We start from the raw sequence: 18,792 nt of genomic DNA, 5'->3' as shown, positions 1-18,792 counted from the left end.
GTAGTTAACACTCTACTGCAGGACTGGCAACGACACTTGCAGTTACCCAAAAGTAGTTTCTCTAAAATACAGAATTAAAAACAAAAATTTATCCATTTATGAAGTTATGCATTGAAACAGATTATACACGAAATAAAATAATCTGGCAAAAGAAATTGCAAAAAAACCTTCTCAATCACCCCTTGTCCAGCTAATCTCTGCCAGAATTCAAGCAATCATTTGCAACAAAGCAAATAAATAGTCAATAACAAACTATCCAAATTATGCTCAGAATAGTATAATGTCTTTGTCATTGTCTTCATAGAAGATTTGTGCTCCAATTTATTTCATTGCTAAGGAAATTTCACTTTTGAAACTATTCACTGATTTGGGTTTCCAAACACCTAACATTATCTACATACCTTTAGGAAAAAGATTATACAATGTCAAATGGATCAATAGCCACAAAAAACAATGCCTATACTTTTTTTATGTAGATTGCTCATGCAATTAGAAATATCTAGTGATTTCCAAGCCTTTCCAAACATTAAAATAAAAACAGTTGGTAAGTTAAATGTATAGCAAAGGTATGTCTCCAGATAGACGTTCAATTTCATTATCTACTTAATACAGCAAATACCAATCATCTAATTTGTCTTCATGATAATATAGCTGTAGTCTGTCAAGTGGCATGCAACTGCAGCTGTCCACAGTCTAGAATTATAGGGTGAATCCTGGCTCTGTTGAAGTCAAAAGGAGAGCTATCATTAACTTCAACAGAGCCAGGATTACACCCATAGCTCCTGCAATGCTCTAAAGGCCAGGCAGTCACATAACTCATGGGATGGGTCCCAAACCCATGAAAACTATCAAAATTTCTGCCACTTACAACCCTTCGGAGATTTTCAAGGTGTGACAGATTCAAGGATATTTTTGAGAAAATTGCCATAAGACCTTATTGTATGAAGTTTATATATTATTGTAGACTGAGATTGTATGTAACCTTGGGGGGGAAAAGTGACAGATGAGAGACCTGGGAGTTCAATAGAGTATATTGAAAATGTGCCAGACAGGTATGGACTTTTGGAACAATAAGTGTAAATGGATTTCCTGGGGAACCCCTAAGGAAGAAGTTATTGCAAATTCCTAAATCCAGGTATGCAAATACCCAGCCTTGTGAGGTTACTCAGACAAGAAGGTCATTGTCTCCTGGTTGCCAGTCACAGGAGGCCAAGATCAGAGGTCTGGCCTGTTTAAAGAAATGACTGATTTGCCCAGTTTCTTTTCTGGATCCAAGACAAAAGCATTTATAATCATAGGGAAAACCCAGTTGTGGGTTTTGAAGAACTAAAGCCTATCACAGCCCTACCTTGGATTGGGAGTGACCTCTGGTAAGCTTTTTAGTCTCTGTGTAGGTCCTTTTATTGTTTTAATGTCTTCTCTGTAATGTTCTTAACTTAAGAATGAATGTGTTTGCTTAGAAGGAGCTGTGTAATAACTTATAACTGCGGGCAATGCTCTGGTCATAGTCCAGAGAGAGAGAAACAGAGAAAGCAAGCACAAGTGCTGACCTTTTTAGGCAATCTGGCTTGCTGGGGATATCTCAATGAGGCAGGGAGCTATGCAGTCTTGAAATCTCCGGGGGGAAGGGAGTGAGATGCGACTTTCTGCCCAAGTGAGGTGAGGGCTAGGAGCCATAAGCCTAAAGTGGATGTCCTTGGTGGACCATGGAGGGGAAAAAAACAGGTGCAACTTGCTCTGAAACTGACACATGGCACCTGAAAATCATGGTATGTTCGTTTCACTCAGGATTTTTTGTATTTTTTTAACTGTACACATTGTGGTCTATAGTCTATTTGGGCAGGAATGAACTTTATCACCACTTGCAAATGAAGATGGAGTAACAGTTACTGCAAAAGTGAAAAAGGCAAATGTAAACTTCAACTTCCTGTTTGATTCAGACTAGCAATACTGAACATATGTCTGGAATCAATTAATATTTTTCATTTCTCAAAGAAATATGAAAACAACAGGCAAACACACTGGAGGGGGAAAACAAACAACCCACTCACCAGGACATCAGATGCACAAAGACACAAAAAAGTTAAGAGTTTCTGTGACACAAAACTCAGACATTCACTCTTCATCATGGCACATTTATTACCTGTTGATGACTGTGCATTGACATCTGCACCATGAGCTAGCAGCAACTTCACAATTTTGACGTGCCCGCCATTAGCAGCAGCCATTAAAGGTGTTATGTCTCCTTTAATACCTCGGTCTTCTACGTTAGCATGCATCGCCAGAAGAACCTTTGGCAGAACGGGCAACAAGTGTTATTGTAACATGACAAATGCCCAAATTGTCATAGAGCTTAAAATTAAATTCTATATACAATCCCGTTTTGTGAACTCAATTTGTCTTGTAAGAACTTATTTCAAATGCTATACAGACGCTCCCCGGGTTACACAAGATCTGACTTATGCAAATTCGCACTTATGGAAAAAATTCCATAAGGCAGAAATAGGATTTTCGAGTTGCGGAAATTTGTGCGTAATGTACGGATATACATTTCCGACTTATGCAAAATTCGAGTTACGCAAGGCTTTCCGGAACGGAACGATTGCGTAAGTTGGGGGGGGGGGGGGGGGGGGCGGGCGGCGTCTGTATATACAAAGTGCCTGTTAGCAATGCAAATTTTTTCTAATGAAGCACAGCTTTCATCTGTTGAAAATATAAGTAACTGAAATGTTACTTGGGCTCTGTAACATCACAAAGGCCAGATAGTGATACACCAGTACAGTACTTGATATACCGTGTAAAAGACAGCATTGGAAACTAACCTGTGCAAGCTCATAGTATCCAGCCGAGCAGGCTAAACAAAGGAGACTTTCCCCTTCTTCTGTGTGCTCATTCACACTTCTCCCTTCAATCAGCAACTTTCGCACAGCATTTACATCTCCTTCTGAACAAGCTTCTGCCAAACTGCGGCTAGTAAGGTAAATCACATCTTCAGAAAATGAAATTGTAACTACACTTTAAGCAGTAAAGAAATACCTATGTGAGTAGAGTAAAAGTACTATGTTCTTTTCAGATACAAACCTGACCGGTCATCATGATGCAGTCAATACAAGACAGACAAACACAAGAAAAGCGTGATGGAAAAAACACAGGAAATTGTAACGAAAATGAAGGTTGAAATACAGTATCAACATGTCCTTTGAAAAATCAGAACTCTCATGAGCAGTTAGAATCCAGTACAAAACAGAATACAGTACAAACATTTTCAAGCCCATCATGTAGCATTTTAGTTTATCAAACTTCCTATATATAAATAGGAACAAGGGAAAGTCTAGGTGATGAAATAGCAGCAGTGTACGGTCATAGGTCTGACCATTGCCCCAGGTGAACCCTGCAACTGATGTTTCTAATCTGAACATTTATACCTCTGTGCAATAAAAATTTAATAACTTGCACTGTTAGCTACAAGTTGTCTCTGCTATAACGCTTTCATTTTACGGGAGGTTTATGTGGCCATGGCAGACTAGCTAGCAGCCAGTCTAACCAAAGTTCATGTTATATCAGGTGAGAAGGAGCCTGACATAGGACTTTGGGGGAAGGGAGGAGTGAAGGGGGGAAAAGGGAAGTAAGGTTGGGTGATAAGCAAGCAGGAAGAAATTTGCAGGAGAGGAAGCAGTACACCATGATATGAGGATTGCTGACTAAAAGGCTGATTTGGGTGGAAACAGATGGCCTGCATTGGCATCATGTTTTGCCTACTCTGCAGTGAGCAGAGATCCTAGAAATTCGTTTGCCACGGAAAAACACGGAATACGCATTTTTATAGAGAATCTTTAGTTTTTACATTTTGTGAAAAAATAAAATCATATGTTTAAGTACAGTGAAACCCCATTTATCCAATCTAATTGGGACCAAATCGGACAAGCAAAAATTCAGATAATCTGGAGAGTTTCAGCCTCACCCTCCTGGGGCTGAAGTTCTTTGCCCATTCTCCAGATTATGTGAATTTTTGCTTATCCGACCTGGCCCTGGTACCAGTTGGATTGGATAAACAGGGTCCCACTGTATAGTGTGGCTAGGGAAACTAAAGTTCAGCGTTTCATTTAAATTGCAGAAAAATGCAGATTTTTGTGGTATTTTAATCAGAGAATTTGGGGGGAGGGGTTTATCACGGAAAACTAGAGTCTCTGCTGAGAAGGTTGTCATCTACCAAGCACTGTGATGATTCATTCAGGCAGAAACTATCCAGGCTTTATTCCTGACATACACCTCATACAATCAATAAAAGCAGATCTGGACCACAGAGATGTGTGTCCAGGAGTTGACAGAGTTTTCTCTGATTTGGTTGGGCATCTGAATGTTTGCTACAACAATATGAAAGCGATAAGTAAATACTGAAAGAACCTCAAATCGGGAAATTGGGGGACACACGACTGACTGGAAAATGCATACGGTATGGCACAGAAACATTACTAGCTCTGACACCTTACTGTTTCTTGGAGATGGGGTGTATCTATTTGACAGGGGTCAGAGGATTTTTCTCTCAAACATAAAACTGTCAATATTTTGGAACAGAAATCCTGGGTGATTTCTCTTGCTGGCCTTGCTACCTTCCAACCCTCAGAAACATGACCAGGACCACCACCACCCCATTGTAACATAGTTGTCCTTCATTCCAGGCACAACATGTGAGTCGGGTTAAAAGAGGGGGAGAAATAATGTCAACAGAAATGTCTGTATATCAGGAAGTGAAGACTTCAGATAGATGCGTTCACTATTGTACCCAGACCCTCGCACTACAAGCTGGGGGCAGGCTGGACAGGGGAACCCCAATGACTGGATCAAGGGCATGGCTGCGGGGGGCTGCTGCCGCAAGGCTGATGGGCCCAGCTGATTGTGGTGAGGGTTTGGGTCGGTATGCAAACTGCAGGACATATGTATAACCGCCTAAATGACCACTTACTCCTACCAACAACATATCTCTTCCTTAAAAAAAACAAAAACGAAAACCACCACCCCAAAACAGGAAATTCAATGGCAAAAGACTACTTTGAGGCAGAATTAAGGTTGCCTGGTGATATGACCTCACATTCCAGGATGCTGAGTTGAGCAAAACTCAAGCTTCTGCAAAAAACAGCAAATGCACAGTTAAGGTTGCCCAGGCAATCTTAACGCTGCCCTCTTTCAGCTGTGCTCATAGACTCATAGACTTTAAGGTCAGAAGGGACCATTATGATCATCTAGTCTGACCTCCTGCACAACGCACGCCACAGAATCTCACTCACCCACTCCTGTAACAAATCCCTAACCTATGTCTGAGTTACTGAAGTCCTCAAATTGTGGTTTAAAGACCTCAAGGTGCAAAGAATCCTCCAGCAAGTGACCAGTGCCCCATGCTCCACACTGCAGAGGAAGGCAAAAAAACTCCAGGGCCTCTGCCAATCTGCCCTGGAGGCCCCAATATGTCCCATTAGCACACACAATGTCACTTTACCTATCCCACAGTTGCTGAAATGTATAAGCGCTTTCACCTCCTTTTAGGACCCATTCTCATCCACAGGATTCCAACTAACACTATTAAAAGGACAAAACATTACAAAGGTTGCCCGTGCCACTTTCCCTCCATTCCCCTGGACATGGCAGTAGCCAATGGGAACTATGTGCATACACTCCAATGCAGTGAGAGTGTGTCAGATGGGGGCAGCGGTTGTGTCTGCTCGGTCAAGGTGTGTTTGGAATACTTTGAGGCGTGTTACAGAGCTGTGATTATATGAGGAAATCTGTAGTTTGCACCTTTCAACATGTAAGAGCAAAAGGAAGAGCTGCATATGTACCTTTAGGATCCAGTATGCATCGTTTCAATGCAGAATTGTGTAGGTTGTGTCAGCAGCAGGGCATACAGCTTTTATTACGAAGGATCTTGTCAGCTGTGAGATGGAATATGAGAGAACTAATGCTTTAATGATGGTTAAGTGAAAGCGTAGGTTTGAGATATCTGGTGAGTAAGCACAAGGGAGGTGCAAAAGGCTGTGAAATGGGTCTTAAATTGTACCTGTGAGAGTCTTTTTAAGAAGTTGGCTAAGGGTATGTCTACACTGCAATTAGACACTCATGGCTGGCTGTGTCAGCTAACCCGGGCTCATAGGGCATAGGCTAAAGGACTGTAATTGCAGCGTAGCCCGCAAGAGGACAGGGTCCTGGGTCCCAGAAATAGGACCCCAACCTACACCACAATAAAACAGCCTCTTAGCCCAAATCCCATGAGCTTGAGTGAACTGACATGGGCCAGCCATGGGTTAACTGCAGTGTAGCCATATCCTAGTGTGAGAGTGTATATGTGAGGACCTGGAAGCTCTGGAATCTTATAGTGTCAAGGGCCAATCTGACTATGTGCGTATTGAGACGTTGCTCAAAGAGGCTAGAGGGAAGGTGACAACTCCCCTTCTGTCCTTTAATAGTATTAGTTAGAATCTTGTGGGTGACAATGAATGGCTCCTAAAAGGAGGTGAAGAGCTTGTACATTTCAGTAACTGTGGGGTTGGCAGAGTAAAGGTAATGTTTGTTAATGGGGCATACTGAGGCACTACTGAGTTTTTTGCCATTATATATGTATTTCAGTAGTGCCTTGAGGCCCCAACCAACACCATGGCTGCATCATGCTAGAGGATGTACAAACACCCAAAAAGACACAATCCCAATCCTGAAGAGCTTGTATTCTAAATAAAGACAACTATGTGTGAGACAGGGGTGTAACGTATAAGCAGAAGACTTGGAACAGAGACAGATTAAGGGACCTGTCCAAGGTTCCACAAGAAGTATGGCAGAGCTGAGATCTGAAGTCACTTCCCAAGTCCCACTCCATTGCCCTAACCATAGGACCACACCCTTCCTGCCTTAACTTAAGAAGTCCATAGAAGGGACTTGATCTTATTTGTTCCTCAACCCTCAAATTAGATATTTTCCTAAAACTACTTCAGCACCATTTATATTAACCACTTTCTTTTAAAAAAAAAAAAAATAAATAAAAATAAGAAAGTGGGCAACAGAAAAAAAATATTTAAATTCTTCCACTGGTTTCAGGAGTCATCATCTCCTGAAGAAATTTGAAGAGGAAAGCACACTACCGTAGTAGGCTCTGAGCCTACTAGATTTTGTTTGACATTTGAAATTATGTCTAAGATAGCGAAATAAGAATTTTTCTTGAATGCGTTAACCCTTTTAGTACTGATGTCCCTAAATTCCCAGTACCCCATGCAAAAGCATTTTGCATTTCCCACCTGAAAAGCATTTAATGCCAAATGGGTTAAATAAAAAGTCCAAAGTATATGCTCAGAATTGACAATCTGAAACCAGTTCAATCTCAACAACTATGTCATTGTTGTATAGCAAAAGAAAGGGGACAGCAATAAAGAATGCGTTTTAAGTGGCAGGGGAAAAAATGAAAAAGATCTATTTACTTGTCCGTCTGCCCTGCATTTGCTGTGCTTTCCGCTCTCATTCGGGTAAGTGCAGCAGCAGCTTCATCCAACGCACAGCTGACCGAGGAAGTCAGTCTACGAAGCACCTCAGGATCTGCAAATGCTTTACCGTCAGCGGTGGATAATTTACCTATTCCTTTCATTCCAATTTAGGACAAGTGGATACGTACACCGAAAAAGAAAAACAAAAGTAACAAAGAAAATGTAAATTCAGACCATACAATAATGTTTTCAGAAACCATTCCAATACTGATTGCATCGGGAAAATTTCCGGTACACTGGACATTTATGTTTTTTAAAATGACTTTAGGCAATTTGAACAATGATCCTGTAACATAGCTGCGTTCACACTGAAAGCACAAAGGTGACAACTCCCTTAAAACACCGACCAGTTAGTGATTTTAGGTTACTGAAAACTATGCGGTAAATTTTTTTTTTCCCCAACTGCATTTCAAAACAAGACCTCATTCAGCAATTTGTACATTCCAAGTTTTTAAAACTTAAACTTCTTTTTAGTGTCCTAAACATTTCTTTATAAGAAGAGGCATTTTTCATCTGTACCACCTCTGGGAGACAAACAATTATACAGGTTTTTATAAAGCTTTCAAGAAAAATGTCATCTCTGATCTGAGACCAAACCACCCCAAATGAATATTTGTGTTCTAATTATTAAAAATAGTATGTTTGTTTCAGGAAGTGAGAAGCTTTAAGTTCTGTCCAGAACTGCATAGAGCCCTGTGGTGGAGGCTGATCAGGATTTGTGCTCTATCAGCACTTCTCTCTGGGACACTAGTTTCACACCCTGCCTGGCTAGCCCCACTCACTTTCTGAACTGCACTGAACAGCTCTATATCTTCCCAGGGGAGAGGAAGTTGCTGACAAATATATGTGCCTCACTGTTCTAGGGGGATTTTCCACCAGAGGGGACCCACTGCCTGGATCCTGATGGCACAATGAATCGCCACCGTTAAGAGGTTAAGCTTAACACCACCTTTACAAGTAGATACGTTAAGCTTTTGGGGATTACTATTCTGTTTATTAAAGCTGGCAATATAATTTTTGTAAGGAACTCAAATATAAATAAAACTAAGGAAACACTGAACTGGAGGCTACTCTACTACAGGAGAGCTACCTTACAGAAAACAAGAGGCTGATAAATGGTGGGCACTGATTTCTACTTCCTTCACAGTGAGAGCTAAGTAGCCATCCTTTCCATTAAAAAAATAAAATAAAGTTCACATAGAAGATATGGTTAAAGACCTAGAAAGGAGGAGCCTTAACCAGGACAGCTACAGAAACAAAAGTAAAATGCAAGCTCTCTAGTCCAGACAGAGTACTGTCGCTCATTCTCAGTCTGAAGTGTGGCCTTGCACGTTGGGAATAATTAAGAAATGGGAGGTGGGGAAATTAATTGAGCTTTACTTGCATCATATTCATATGATATTACAAATAAAATAAGGTGGAGTTCTGGAGTCAACAGAGAATGATATCAGGACATTTCTTTTCCTGCATTATGAAATGCTTTTGGAAAGGTATGTATTTTAATTAGGCCCACCCCCCCTGCAAAATAATTTTCACACCACTGAAAGTTCACACTGCATTAGCCCCAAGACTGCCACACTTACACATGAGGATTAGTACTTATGCAAGCAGCCCCATTATGGTCTCAGGAATAAAGATGGCAGGACTGAGCCCTTAAGAGACATGAGTACTTACCTGCAGCTTCAAGTAAAGCTTCTAATCTAGCTTGGGTTTCTGGGTCTACTGTCCTCAAGTCAGCACCATCAGCAGTACTAGACAAAAGCAATTTGGAAGCAGTCTCCAACATTGGATTTTCCAAATCATCCTGATCCAAAATGAATGACTCCACCTAGAAAGAAAAAAGAACACATTAGCCTTAATAAAATTCCAATCCTTAAACTCTGTAATTTTAAAGTCCATTCAGGCATTTTTTTTTTAAATCAAAAGGTGCAGTGATTTTCTCATAGCAAATAAGATTTTCAGAAGCACTTGTGTTGGCATAATTCTGTTCCCTCTGAGGTTACTACAAGTTTTCCTTCCATGGAAGGAAAATTAGGCCAATCCTGAACACTTCTCAAAATTCTACACAATATATTTCATAAATCAAAAACTCTAAACATTGCTCTGCAATTGGTAACCAGCAGATGCCACTTTACATTAAATTGTTTTAGACTTAAGTCTTAATTAGCATTAAAAGTTGTGAACCAAAGTATAAAATGCTGGAGAAATTTACATGGAGATAAAAACATCAAGTAACATTTTAGACTAGATTTTACCTCCTCAGAACTACAACTAGTATTAGTCATGAATTCCCACAGAAGTTACTGTATATTTCTGAGATATCTGAAAGCTATATTTTTAAAGACATAAATGTTCTGTATGCTATACAATGCAACAAACTAATGGAATAAGGTTAATATCCAGATAAGAATATGGAGATATTAAAACAAAAACAACAACAACAAAAACACAAATTCAAGGATTGTAAGGTCTTCTCCAGATTTTGCGGTTACACAGAATGGAATAGGACTTCTAAAAGTGGTCTGGTTTTCAGAGGTACTGAGCACTTCCTTCTATGAGAAGTGTAGGTGTTCAAAACATCTGGGGAGGAAAAATCAGACCGGAGATGTCTACCACTTTTGACTGCAATGGTAACCCTTATAATGTAAATCAAACTGTTGTCCAAATGTGCCAGACAATTGTACTAGGTGTGAGCTTCACTATTTCATCTCACTGGAGTGAGAATTCTGAAGCCTTATGATGATCACTGGAGGGCCAGCATTACCATTTAATTGCTGATGGTTCTACTAAATACAGGACAGCTTATTTAGCATGAGTGGACTACCCGCACAAATCCTACTGTTTTATTGATGGGACGCTGAAAGGTTTTGAATAACACCGCTGAATGTTCAAAATAATTATTTTGTATCCAGATTTCTGCTCTTTTCAATACACACTGTGAATTAAAACAGCAATTTTCCCATTTTCACTAATCAATCCATGTTCCCCCCCCCCCCCATTAAAGACAGTAATTTTTGCAATCATTTTAACAGACTATGGAGGAAAAACTTAAGTACAAAGTGAGCACATTTTTCCTTTAAAATTACTTTAAGAGTTCTGTTAATTTATATACTAAAAGAAACTATTCTGACTTTAGTCATTGTTTCCCTCTTGTTTGATTATAGGGTCAATGAATACTCTAATGGTATTAGGAAATAGCTTCGATAGATCTCAATTAGATTTTTTTTTTATAAGATGCATTACAAAGGCGATATCTGCATTCTGAAAGAAGCGACACGACAATCTGTTTTGCACTTGCACTAACTTTTATCATATTTACAAAAGCGGACCCCGAGATTAGTTTAGGAGTAGTAAAATAGATGTAAGCCCTTTTAAACAAACATCACTGAAACAGATACTAACTAACTACTGTAGTGCCTAGGGACACTATTCAAGGACTGTTGTGCTAGGTCCTGCACAAACATAGAACAAAAAGATGGTCCCTAAAAATGTATATTTGTGGCTGCTGATCAAAGTAATTCACTGAACTGAATGTAATGCAGAACAGAAACAAAAAAGGTTGTTACCTTAAAGCTTACTCCTATGAAGATGCATATAAATACATCTCTCTCTCTCTCTCTCGCAAAGGTACTGCCTACTACATTTACCCAAGACAAATGGGGTACAAATATCGTCTTAGTCTCTGTCCAGACCATGCACATTATATTTTCAGCCTTTAATGAATGTGTTACGGATATCTAATTACAAAATACAAATGAAACACAGCTCTAAAAGCCAAAAACATCCACTGCACTGGAACATCTGGACTATACTTTGATTTGTTGACACAAGAGTGAAAAATACCATGCTGACTAACAGGATGCTGTGTCCCAGTTACCTTTTGCAGAGGAAAGAGCTATTTGGGTAGAAAAGCTTTGAAGTTTTAAATGTTCTGAAATTTAAAAGTTTGACATTAGATGCCTAACTCCCCTCCTCCCCGCTTTCTGATTAAATCTAGAATATCATCATTTCATCAAAGCTATTTTTATGCCCAGCACATAAAAATTGAGGATAGTCTGAAGGTTTAAAAAACCTCTGGCTGCTGCCCTCAAATAGGCTGGAATTAGTCCAATATTGACATTTTTTAAAGACAAGTTACACAGATTCTTTAAACAAAATAATGAAGTCGACTAACAGACAAGTTACAAGTAGTTATGGCATTAAACGCAATTAAACTCCGATTTATTAGTAACTTGCGTTATACCCTCACATGGTTGCAGGTTTCCATTACCTTTAATTTTCTTTATATTTTGTAAAGGCCAAATACTCCAGGAAAGAGGACATATCTTGCACAAATAATTTCACATAGATCTATTGTTCTGTTATAAATCACTCATAAAACGTGTGTAAATTTCTGTTAGCTTCCTATTTGTTTTCAGGAAGTGAGGCTCCCCCAGCCGAGTCCTCATTTCTACTTCCCAACAACTCCTCCACTGCTGTACTTCCTAGTCTAAAAGAATGAATGCCCTTTACCCGATGGTGTGTGGCCCAAGAGCTACTTTAATAAAGATGCTAAATAACACATCCGAATTCAATAGTTTACCATAAAAAGAGTTAATGACCTGGATGTAGGGATAGAGAACATACTGATCAAGTGTGCAGATGACACAAAGCTTGGGCAGGAGAGGGTTTGCGATACTTAGCTGTATCCTCCAAAAATTCAGAGGGATCTTGATAAATTGGGAGAACTGGGCGATAGACGACAAAATGAAATGAAATTCAGCACAGACAAATGTTGGGTGCTTAGGGAAGAAAAATCGAATGACCAAATACAGAATGGGGGATAACTGGCTTGAACTAAAGCAGGTCTCACAAACGTGTGGATGGAACTCCACATAGATGCTCTGCAAATGTCAAGAAAAGGTATTTCTTGAAGCGATGCCATTGACACCACTTGTAGAATGAGCTCTCACCCCAGGAGGAGAAGGAAAATTAGACCACTTATAGAAGAGTAAGATACAGTAAGGGTAAGATAGAGATCCTATGAGAGGAAACAGCTTGACCTCAAACATTTTCAGCTATGGCAAATAATTGGGAGATTTTCTGATCGCCTTTGTTCTTTACAGGTAAAAGGACAAGGCTCATTGCATAGAGGGAATGAAATCTCCTCTCTTTTTCAGATGCAAGTGCTTTTGCGCCTGGAGGGGGAACACAGGTAAGTGAATTGACTGGTTCAGGTGAAACTCTAAAGCTACTCTGGGGGTGAACTTTGGATGTAAACACGAAACTTTGTTTCTATATAAAATAGCATAGGAGGGTCCACCATCAATGCTCCAAGCTCACCAACTCTCCTGGCTGAAATCATGGTGATCAGGAATGCAACCTGCACGGATAGGAGAGACACATGGAACATGTAAGTTAGTGGTTTGATGGGAGACTTAGGGCTGGTCTACACTGGGGGGAGATCGATCTAAGATACGCAACTTCAGCTACGCGAATACGGCGGGTAGTGAAGACGTACCCTTAGTGAGCACCAGAAGAACAAAGTTTAAATCCCATTGAGGAGTAGACTTCCTTACTGGTGGAAAGGTTCTGAGTTGATTCTTACAGAATCTGGTAATCAGTGAGCAAGCGAGAATTAAGTTACCACATGCCGGTGGGTGGTATGCACAGATTGGTGCCAGATGGATCCATAAAGAGTTGATGGGAAGACTCACTGTTGTTTCGAGGGAAAGAAGATAGTCCAGAATAAGGCAACAGCCACAGCCTCTAGGGATGTAAGTTTCTGTTGTGTCCAGACAGAGAGAAACTTCCACTTGGCTGCCTAGAATTTTCTAGTGGAATCTTTTCTGCAATTAGTAAGAAAGCTTTGCAGATTTCAGAGAGCTTCAAAACAAGGATGTTGTAGATTTGACACCCATCCAAAACCCAAGCCCTCTGATGGAGTGCTTGGGATGCTTGATTCTACCTTTCCCCTGGGTCAGGAAATTGGAAAAGGACTGAATGTTGATTGGCAACCAAGATGACATATGCAGAAGACTTGGGGACCAATACTGTCTGGGCCTGTTGGGGGCGATGAGGATGTCTCGTCCCTGGCCTTGATGAATTTTCTGTAAGACCCCCAGGTAGGAGTGGGTAGGGCAGGAAGGCATAGTTCAGATGATATGACTATGGAAAAAGGAGAGCGTCACTGTGACCCAATGTGATGTCTTGCATCTGAAGAAGTGAGGTTCTTACCCACGAAAGCTTATGCTCCCAGTACTTCTGTTAGTCTCAAAGGTGCCACAGGACCCTCTGTTGCTTTTTACAGATTCTCACTGTGACCCAAAGCACCGTTGTGTTCACTCCCTAAACACTACTGTAGTAATCTTTGTATAAAATACGCCTTGTGAGGTATCACTCGAAAACTAATAACTTGATGGACAATAATATCATGGTGAAATGTATGTAGCAACATTATATGCAAAGTCAAAGTCCCCCTGTATGATATTAGTATGCGCTCAAAACAGACAGCCCTGTCCAGGAACAAGCTGTTAAACATGTCTATCCTAAACAAATGAATATGTGTTTACCTCATTTGACATATAAATAGTAAACAGGATCATCATGACAGAAAGGGTGGAAATGGCAAGGAACAGAACAATTTGCATTTCAGCAAACACAAATGGCGGGGAGGGGGGAAGGAGCATGGAGCCTCTTTCACCAAATTCCATGTCACCTTCCTCACTGTTTGAATAAACTTTACTTTGACAGGTATGCTAACACTTCAAACAGTTAATGGATTATAAAAGAAAGAGGCAGAGAACCTTGCAGAGACAGACAAGTTTTCTTTCATCTAAGAAGACAAAGGCTCAAGAACCATATAGGCCTCTGAAAAAATCAAGACCAAGGAGAGAGTTAGGCCTTGTCTATCCTGCCACTTTACAACACTGCAACTTTCTTGTTTTTTCACACCCCCTGAGTGCTGCAAGTTTCAGCAATGTAAAGTGGCAGTGTAGACAGTGCACCCCTCGTGGGGGTGGTTTTTTAACAGCACTGGGAGAACTCTCTCCCAGCGCTGGTGCCGCGACTACACAGCCACGTTAAAGCATTGCCACTGCACTGCAGCGCTTTAATGTTGCTAGTGAAGACATACCCTTAAGTCACTATCTTGCTGGAAGCCTTGAACCAAAACTTGCTAGATTAAATTTTAGACATGTGTGTTCACTTTTATTTGCTTGTAACCCTTTCTAAACTCTCTTATACTTGAACTCATTTAAAATCTTATCTTCTTTTGTTAATAAACTCGTTTTACTATTAATCTAAACCAACAGTGCTGTGTTCGTGCTAATGTGAATGTCAGCTCCACTTAATGTGGTAAACTGTGTTTGTCTCCTTAAAAGGAGCAAATGAGTCATATTCCTCAGAACTGTCCAGGAGAGGGCTGGACACTGCAGGACACATGGTTTTGGGGAAATTCATGACTGGGAGTGGGCAGGGGTCCCCCTGCAAGTAGTAACCAAGGCTGGTGGAAACAAGAGAGGGGCTATGGGGCTGTAGACAGGCAGCTGGGGTCATAACTGCTCAACCAGGGCTGTCTAGAACACAGACACTCAAGGTGTAACCTGAAGGCTGGTTGTGAGTGGCCCAGCTTGGAAGCCACAACAGCAAAGCATTGTGAGGCACCCATGGTGATAAGGCAGGCAGTGACCACCTCTCACTGTGCGCTTTCACAAACAGGAGTGCAGTCTAGACCTGAGAGCGAAGTTCTAGGGCCCCTCTGGAGCAGTATATGTTGCACTTTCTGTTCATCTGAGAGACAAGCAGGCCCCTTTTGAGAGTTCCCCACATAACAAAAATACTGTCTACCACAGAGTCACGTAACTCTCAGTTGTTGTCAATAAAGTGTCTGCTGAGGGAGTCCATCAGCATATTCTGATCCCCAGGAAGGTAAACAGCCAACAGGGTCATTTGATTGCTGGTGCAACAATTCCATAAGGTGACTGCTTCTGTGCATAGAAGAATAGCGATTGTTCCTCCTTGCTTGTTGACATAAAATATTGTCCTCATATTACACAATATGAGGAGGACACAGTGACCTTTAATGAATCAAAGAAAACCTCTAAGCTTTCCAGGCTGCCCACAATCCCATCCTGATCTCGGAACGTCTAAGTGCCCTGTGTGGAGCGGTTGTCTGAGGGAGCCTCCCAGCCTAAAAGGGATGCTTCCGTAATAATCATCCTAATTTTGGGTGCTGTAAATTAATATATGGTCATATTTTAATTTTGTTCTTTTCTGAAATGTTTAATATACTCAGTGAGCAATGTTTTTACATTTTGCCTCCACACAGGGACATGCACAATGACAGTTAGTTCCACAACATAAAGTTTGGGTGACAAAAACAAAAATTACTGAGATCAGTTAATTTATCACACTTTTTACTGAGGAATAATTTCTAAAGTTAGCAATGATAGTAACACCACTATCAGACATTCCAATATATACAGTCCCACCATCCAAATCCACAGAAACCTATTATAAATAACTTCTGTAACATCTATCTAATCAGAACACCGTTTCCATGAATAGCTCTGCTCATCAATCCACAGAGCAGCCATGGCACCAGTTTATGCATCTGTCTTGCAAAGCTCTCCATCACAGGAGTCCAATTATAATGGCAAACCGTAGGCATAAACAAAAACAAGTCATTTTTATATAAAGCAAAGAACTGAAAAATGTTTTCTAACTAGAGTCTCAGTCATTTGCATCCGTTTCCACGTCTCAGTGATTGGTTTTGCTAGCACAAATCCTTAGATCTATTCTTTCGAGACTAGTCAGTTGGTTGTTACGGCACAGCTTTTAAGCAGACTATCATCAGCAGGGTACTGACTCCATTTCACTGGAAGTAGCAAGATTGCATAACAAAATTTTGTAATACAAAGCAGAAATCTGAAAGCTGGGGAATGGGAAAGAAAAAGTGCTCATTCTTATAGTCATCAGCAAAATGTTGTAATTTAGAAACCAAAGCAATTTCTCACCTGCACATCACTAGTGAACTTGCTCAACTGTCTTACCATGCTACATGTTGATGTGTGCAACACGAACTAATACTGTGCAAATTTCCAGCTGTGCTTCAAGCAGTGTTTAAAACGAGAAAAGTGGAAGATAACAGAAGACTACCATCTGTCTAATAAACAAAGACTCATTTATATTTTAAAAAAATCCTTATTTATATTTTAAAATCTTAAAACCAGTTGTAAAAAAATTTTCCACACCTACCTACCAAGACAGTGCTGAATTAAAGCCTTTAAAACAAGAATATGAAATGTACTGTATTTTCCTTGAGGTGACTGCACAGGAATTTTTGGCCTGAAAGGGACAGTTTGTTTAATTAGTGGCAATTGTTGAAAGTGTTGCAAACAGTTCTCTTAGCAGGAATTAAAATGTGATCAATCTATGGACTTTGGATATTGTTCTCTCTTTGGCAAATGCAAGTAGCTTGAGGGATCAAATGAAGCCTAGTTAACTTACTCATTACAGCACCAAGCAAGAGTATGTACCTTGAGAATATGTACACCCCGTTTTCAGTTTAAAACTATTTTTACCGAAAAAATCCTGCGTTTTACAAGTAGTATTTTTTCCTCCCCGATTTTCACCCAATTTTATATCATTCAAAAAGATAAAAAAAACTTGTTTCATTAGGAAACCACAATACATCGCATGAGCTATATGTATTATGATGATACGTTACTCTGTGTGTATATGCAAAGCTCTGTTGAAATAAGACTATGTATTAGTCTAAAACAGGGGTTCTCAGGACAACTTATTTGATGGCCTCAGAGTGCAGCCATCAACTCTTGCTGGTGCCGCTCTCACACTATTTCCTAAAATACTTAATTAGCTTTAGGAAAAAACAAATAAATATGCACATATACATGTCCAAATCATTGTCATTTATTTATTGCTAATTAGTAAGTCTGTTGTGAAAAGTGGTATTAACAAAACATACAAGTATTACTATTCACAGCAGACTTACTCAGCCCTGCCAAGCCTGGGGACAAATTAAACCCTGGATGGGGGGGGGGAGGGTCAGGGGAGGCAGCGGTGGGACTGAGACCAAAGCTGCATGACTGGAGCCTGAAGCCCCGCAGCCAGAGCCTGCCACCCCACCACCCCAGGGCTGAAGCCCAAAGTCTGGGCCCCACACTCCTGCAAAGATGGGGAACTCACTGGCTGCCTGCTCCTCCAGCGTTGTGCCCCAGGTGTCTCCAGAGGGGGGCAGGGCCCAACCCCTGCTGGCAGCCCCAGCAATCAACACCAAGGCAGTGCACCCAGGAGCAAGAGGGAGGAGGAAGGGCTTCTGCTTTGCTCCCTCCCCGCAAATCATAGCCCAGGAGACTGTGGCCACAAGAAAAGCCCTTGGGGGCCACACGTGGCCACAGTGGTCGCATTTGAGAAACGCTGGTTTAGAAGATACACACAACAAACAGGCATGCACACAAGCTCTGAAGTGTGTGCACATCTGAACGTACTGATGAATCTCACACCCACCACATGCACATTTCAAGCTGTTAGCAGATAACGGTTTAAAGATTTGACACACTAAAAAGGGAAGAAAATGAAAAACGTATCAGAATATGTTTCAGAACACAAGGAAGTATTCAAAAGTTTTAAAAAACAAAAACAGGAGAAAAAGATGAAGTGGAATGTATGCTTTGCAAATGGTGTGGCCCAATTATTAAATGTAAATATTTATAGACTAAGAGTTCTAAGTCTACAACAGGAAAACTGTTTATTCAAATGAAAAGTTTTATTTGGGGATTAGAGATGTATTGTTTTCTTAAACTCAGAGGAGGTATTGTGTTTTGAGTTCTGCAGCAAACCACATTGAATTCCATTAATCAAAGCATTAATTGACTGAATACACCCCCTCTGTCCTTCCAGCTACCGAAATAAACCCCAATATTTACACAGAGAAATTATGAATAGTTTTTGCATCAATTTGCACCTGTTTTATGGTAATACACACTGATAATATTCCTGAGAAAAATTAAATAAAAAAAACTGAAAACAAAGGACCTTAACAATATGCCATTTCACTTTAGAAACAAATAATGGAAGCAATACAGCAGTGTCCTTTCAGAAAGGTTGCTAAAGACATTGCTTGTTTTTCCAAAGTAGTGTCAAAATTGTTAAACACTGTAATGATTCACATTTCTTAGCAAAAATTAAGAATTTTTCATTTGTGTCTTAAAGTTTTAACTTTTCTCTTAAAGTTCCAGTAGGAAGAAGTTACTTGTCAATCTGTAATCAA

The 18,792-nt window shown here is 40.3% G+C and overlaps 1 protein-coding gene across 3 annotated transcripts in view; it reads right to left on the bottom strand.

The window, feature by feature from the left end:
• The window catches only part of ANKRD17 (ankyrin repeat domain 17), a 149,516-nt gene that overhangs the window by 67,728 nt on the left and 62,996 nt on the right, over positions 1-18,792 (bottom strand). For all 3 annotated transcript variants that reach the window (XM_034771521.1, XM_034771522.1, XM_034771523.1), the window contains exons 2-5: positions 9,195-9,348; positions 7,458-7,614; positions 2,823-2,970; positions 2,144-2,291 (exon numbers count right to left, since the gene is read on the bottom strand). In XM_034771521.1, the coding sequence (XP_034627412.1) occupies positions 2,144-2,291; positions 2,823-2,970; positions 7,458-7,614; positions 9,195-9,348 (607 nt within the window). The remainder of the gene's footprint in view (positions 1-2,143; positions 2,292-2,822; positions 2,971-7,457; positions 7,615-9,194; positions 9,349-18,792) is intronic.

This window comes from Trachemys scripta, chromosome 5 (assembly GCF_013100865.1).
Source record: "Trachemys scripta elegans isolate TJP31775 chromosome 5, CAS_Tse_1.0, whole genome shotgun sequence".
In the NCBI taxonomy this organism is placed as follows: domain Eukaryota; kingdom Metazoa; phylum Chordata; order Testudines; family Emydidae; genus Trachemys; species Trachemys scripta.
Note: the sequence above shows the minus strand (reverse complement) of the source record. Positions and strands in the feature narration are given on the sequence as shown.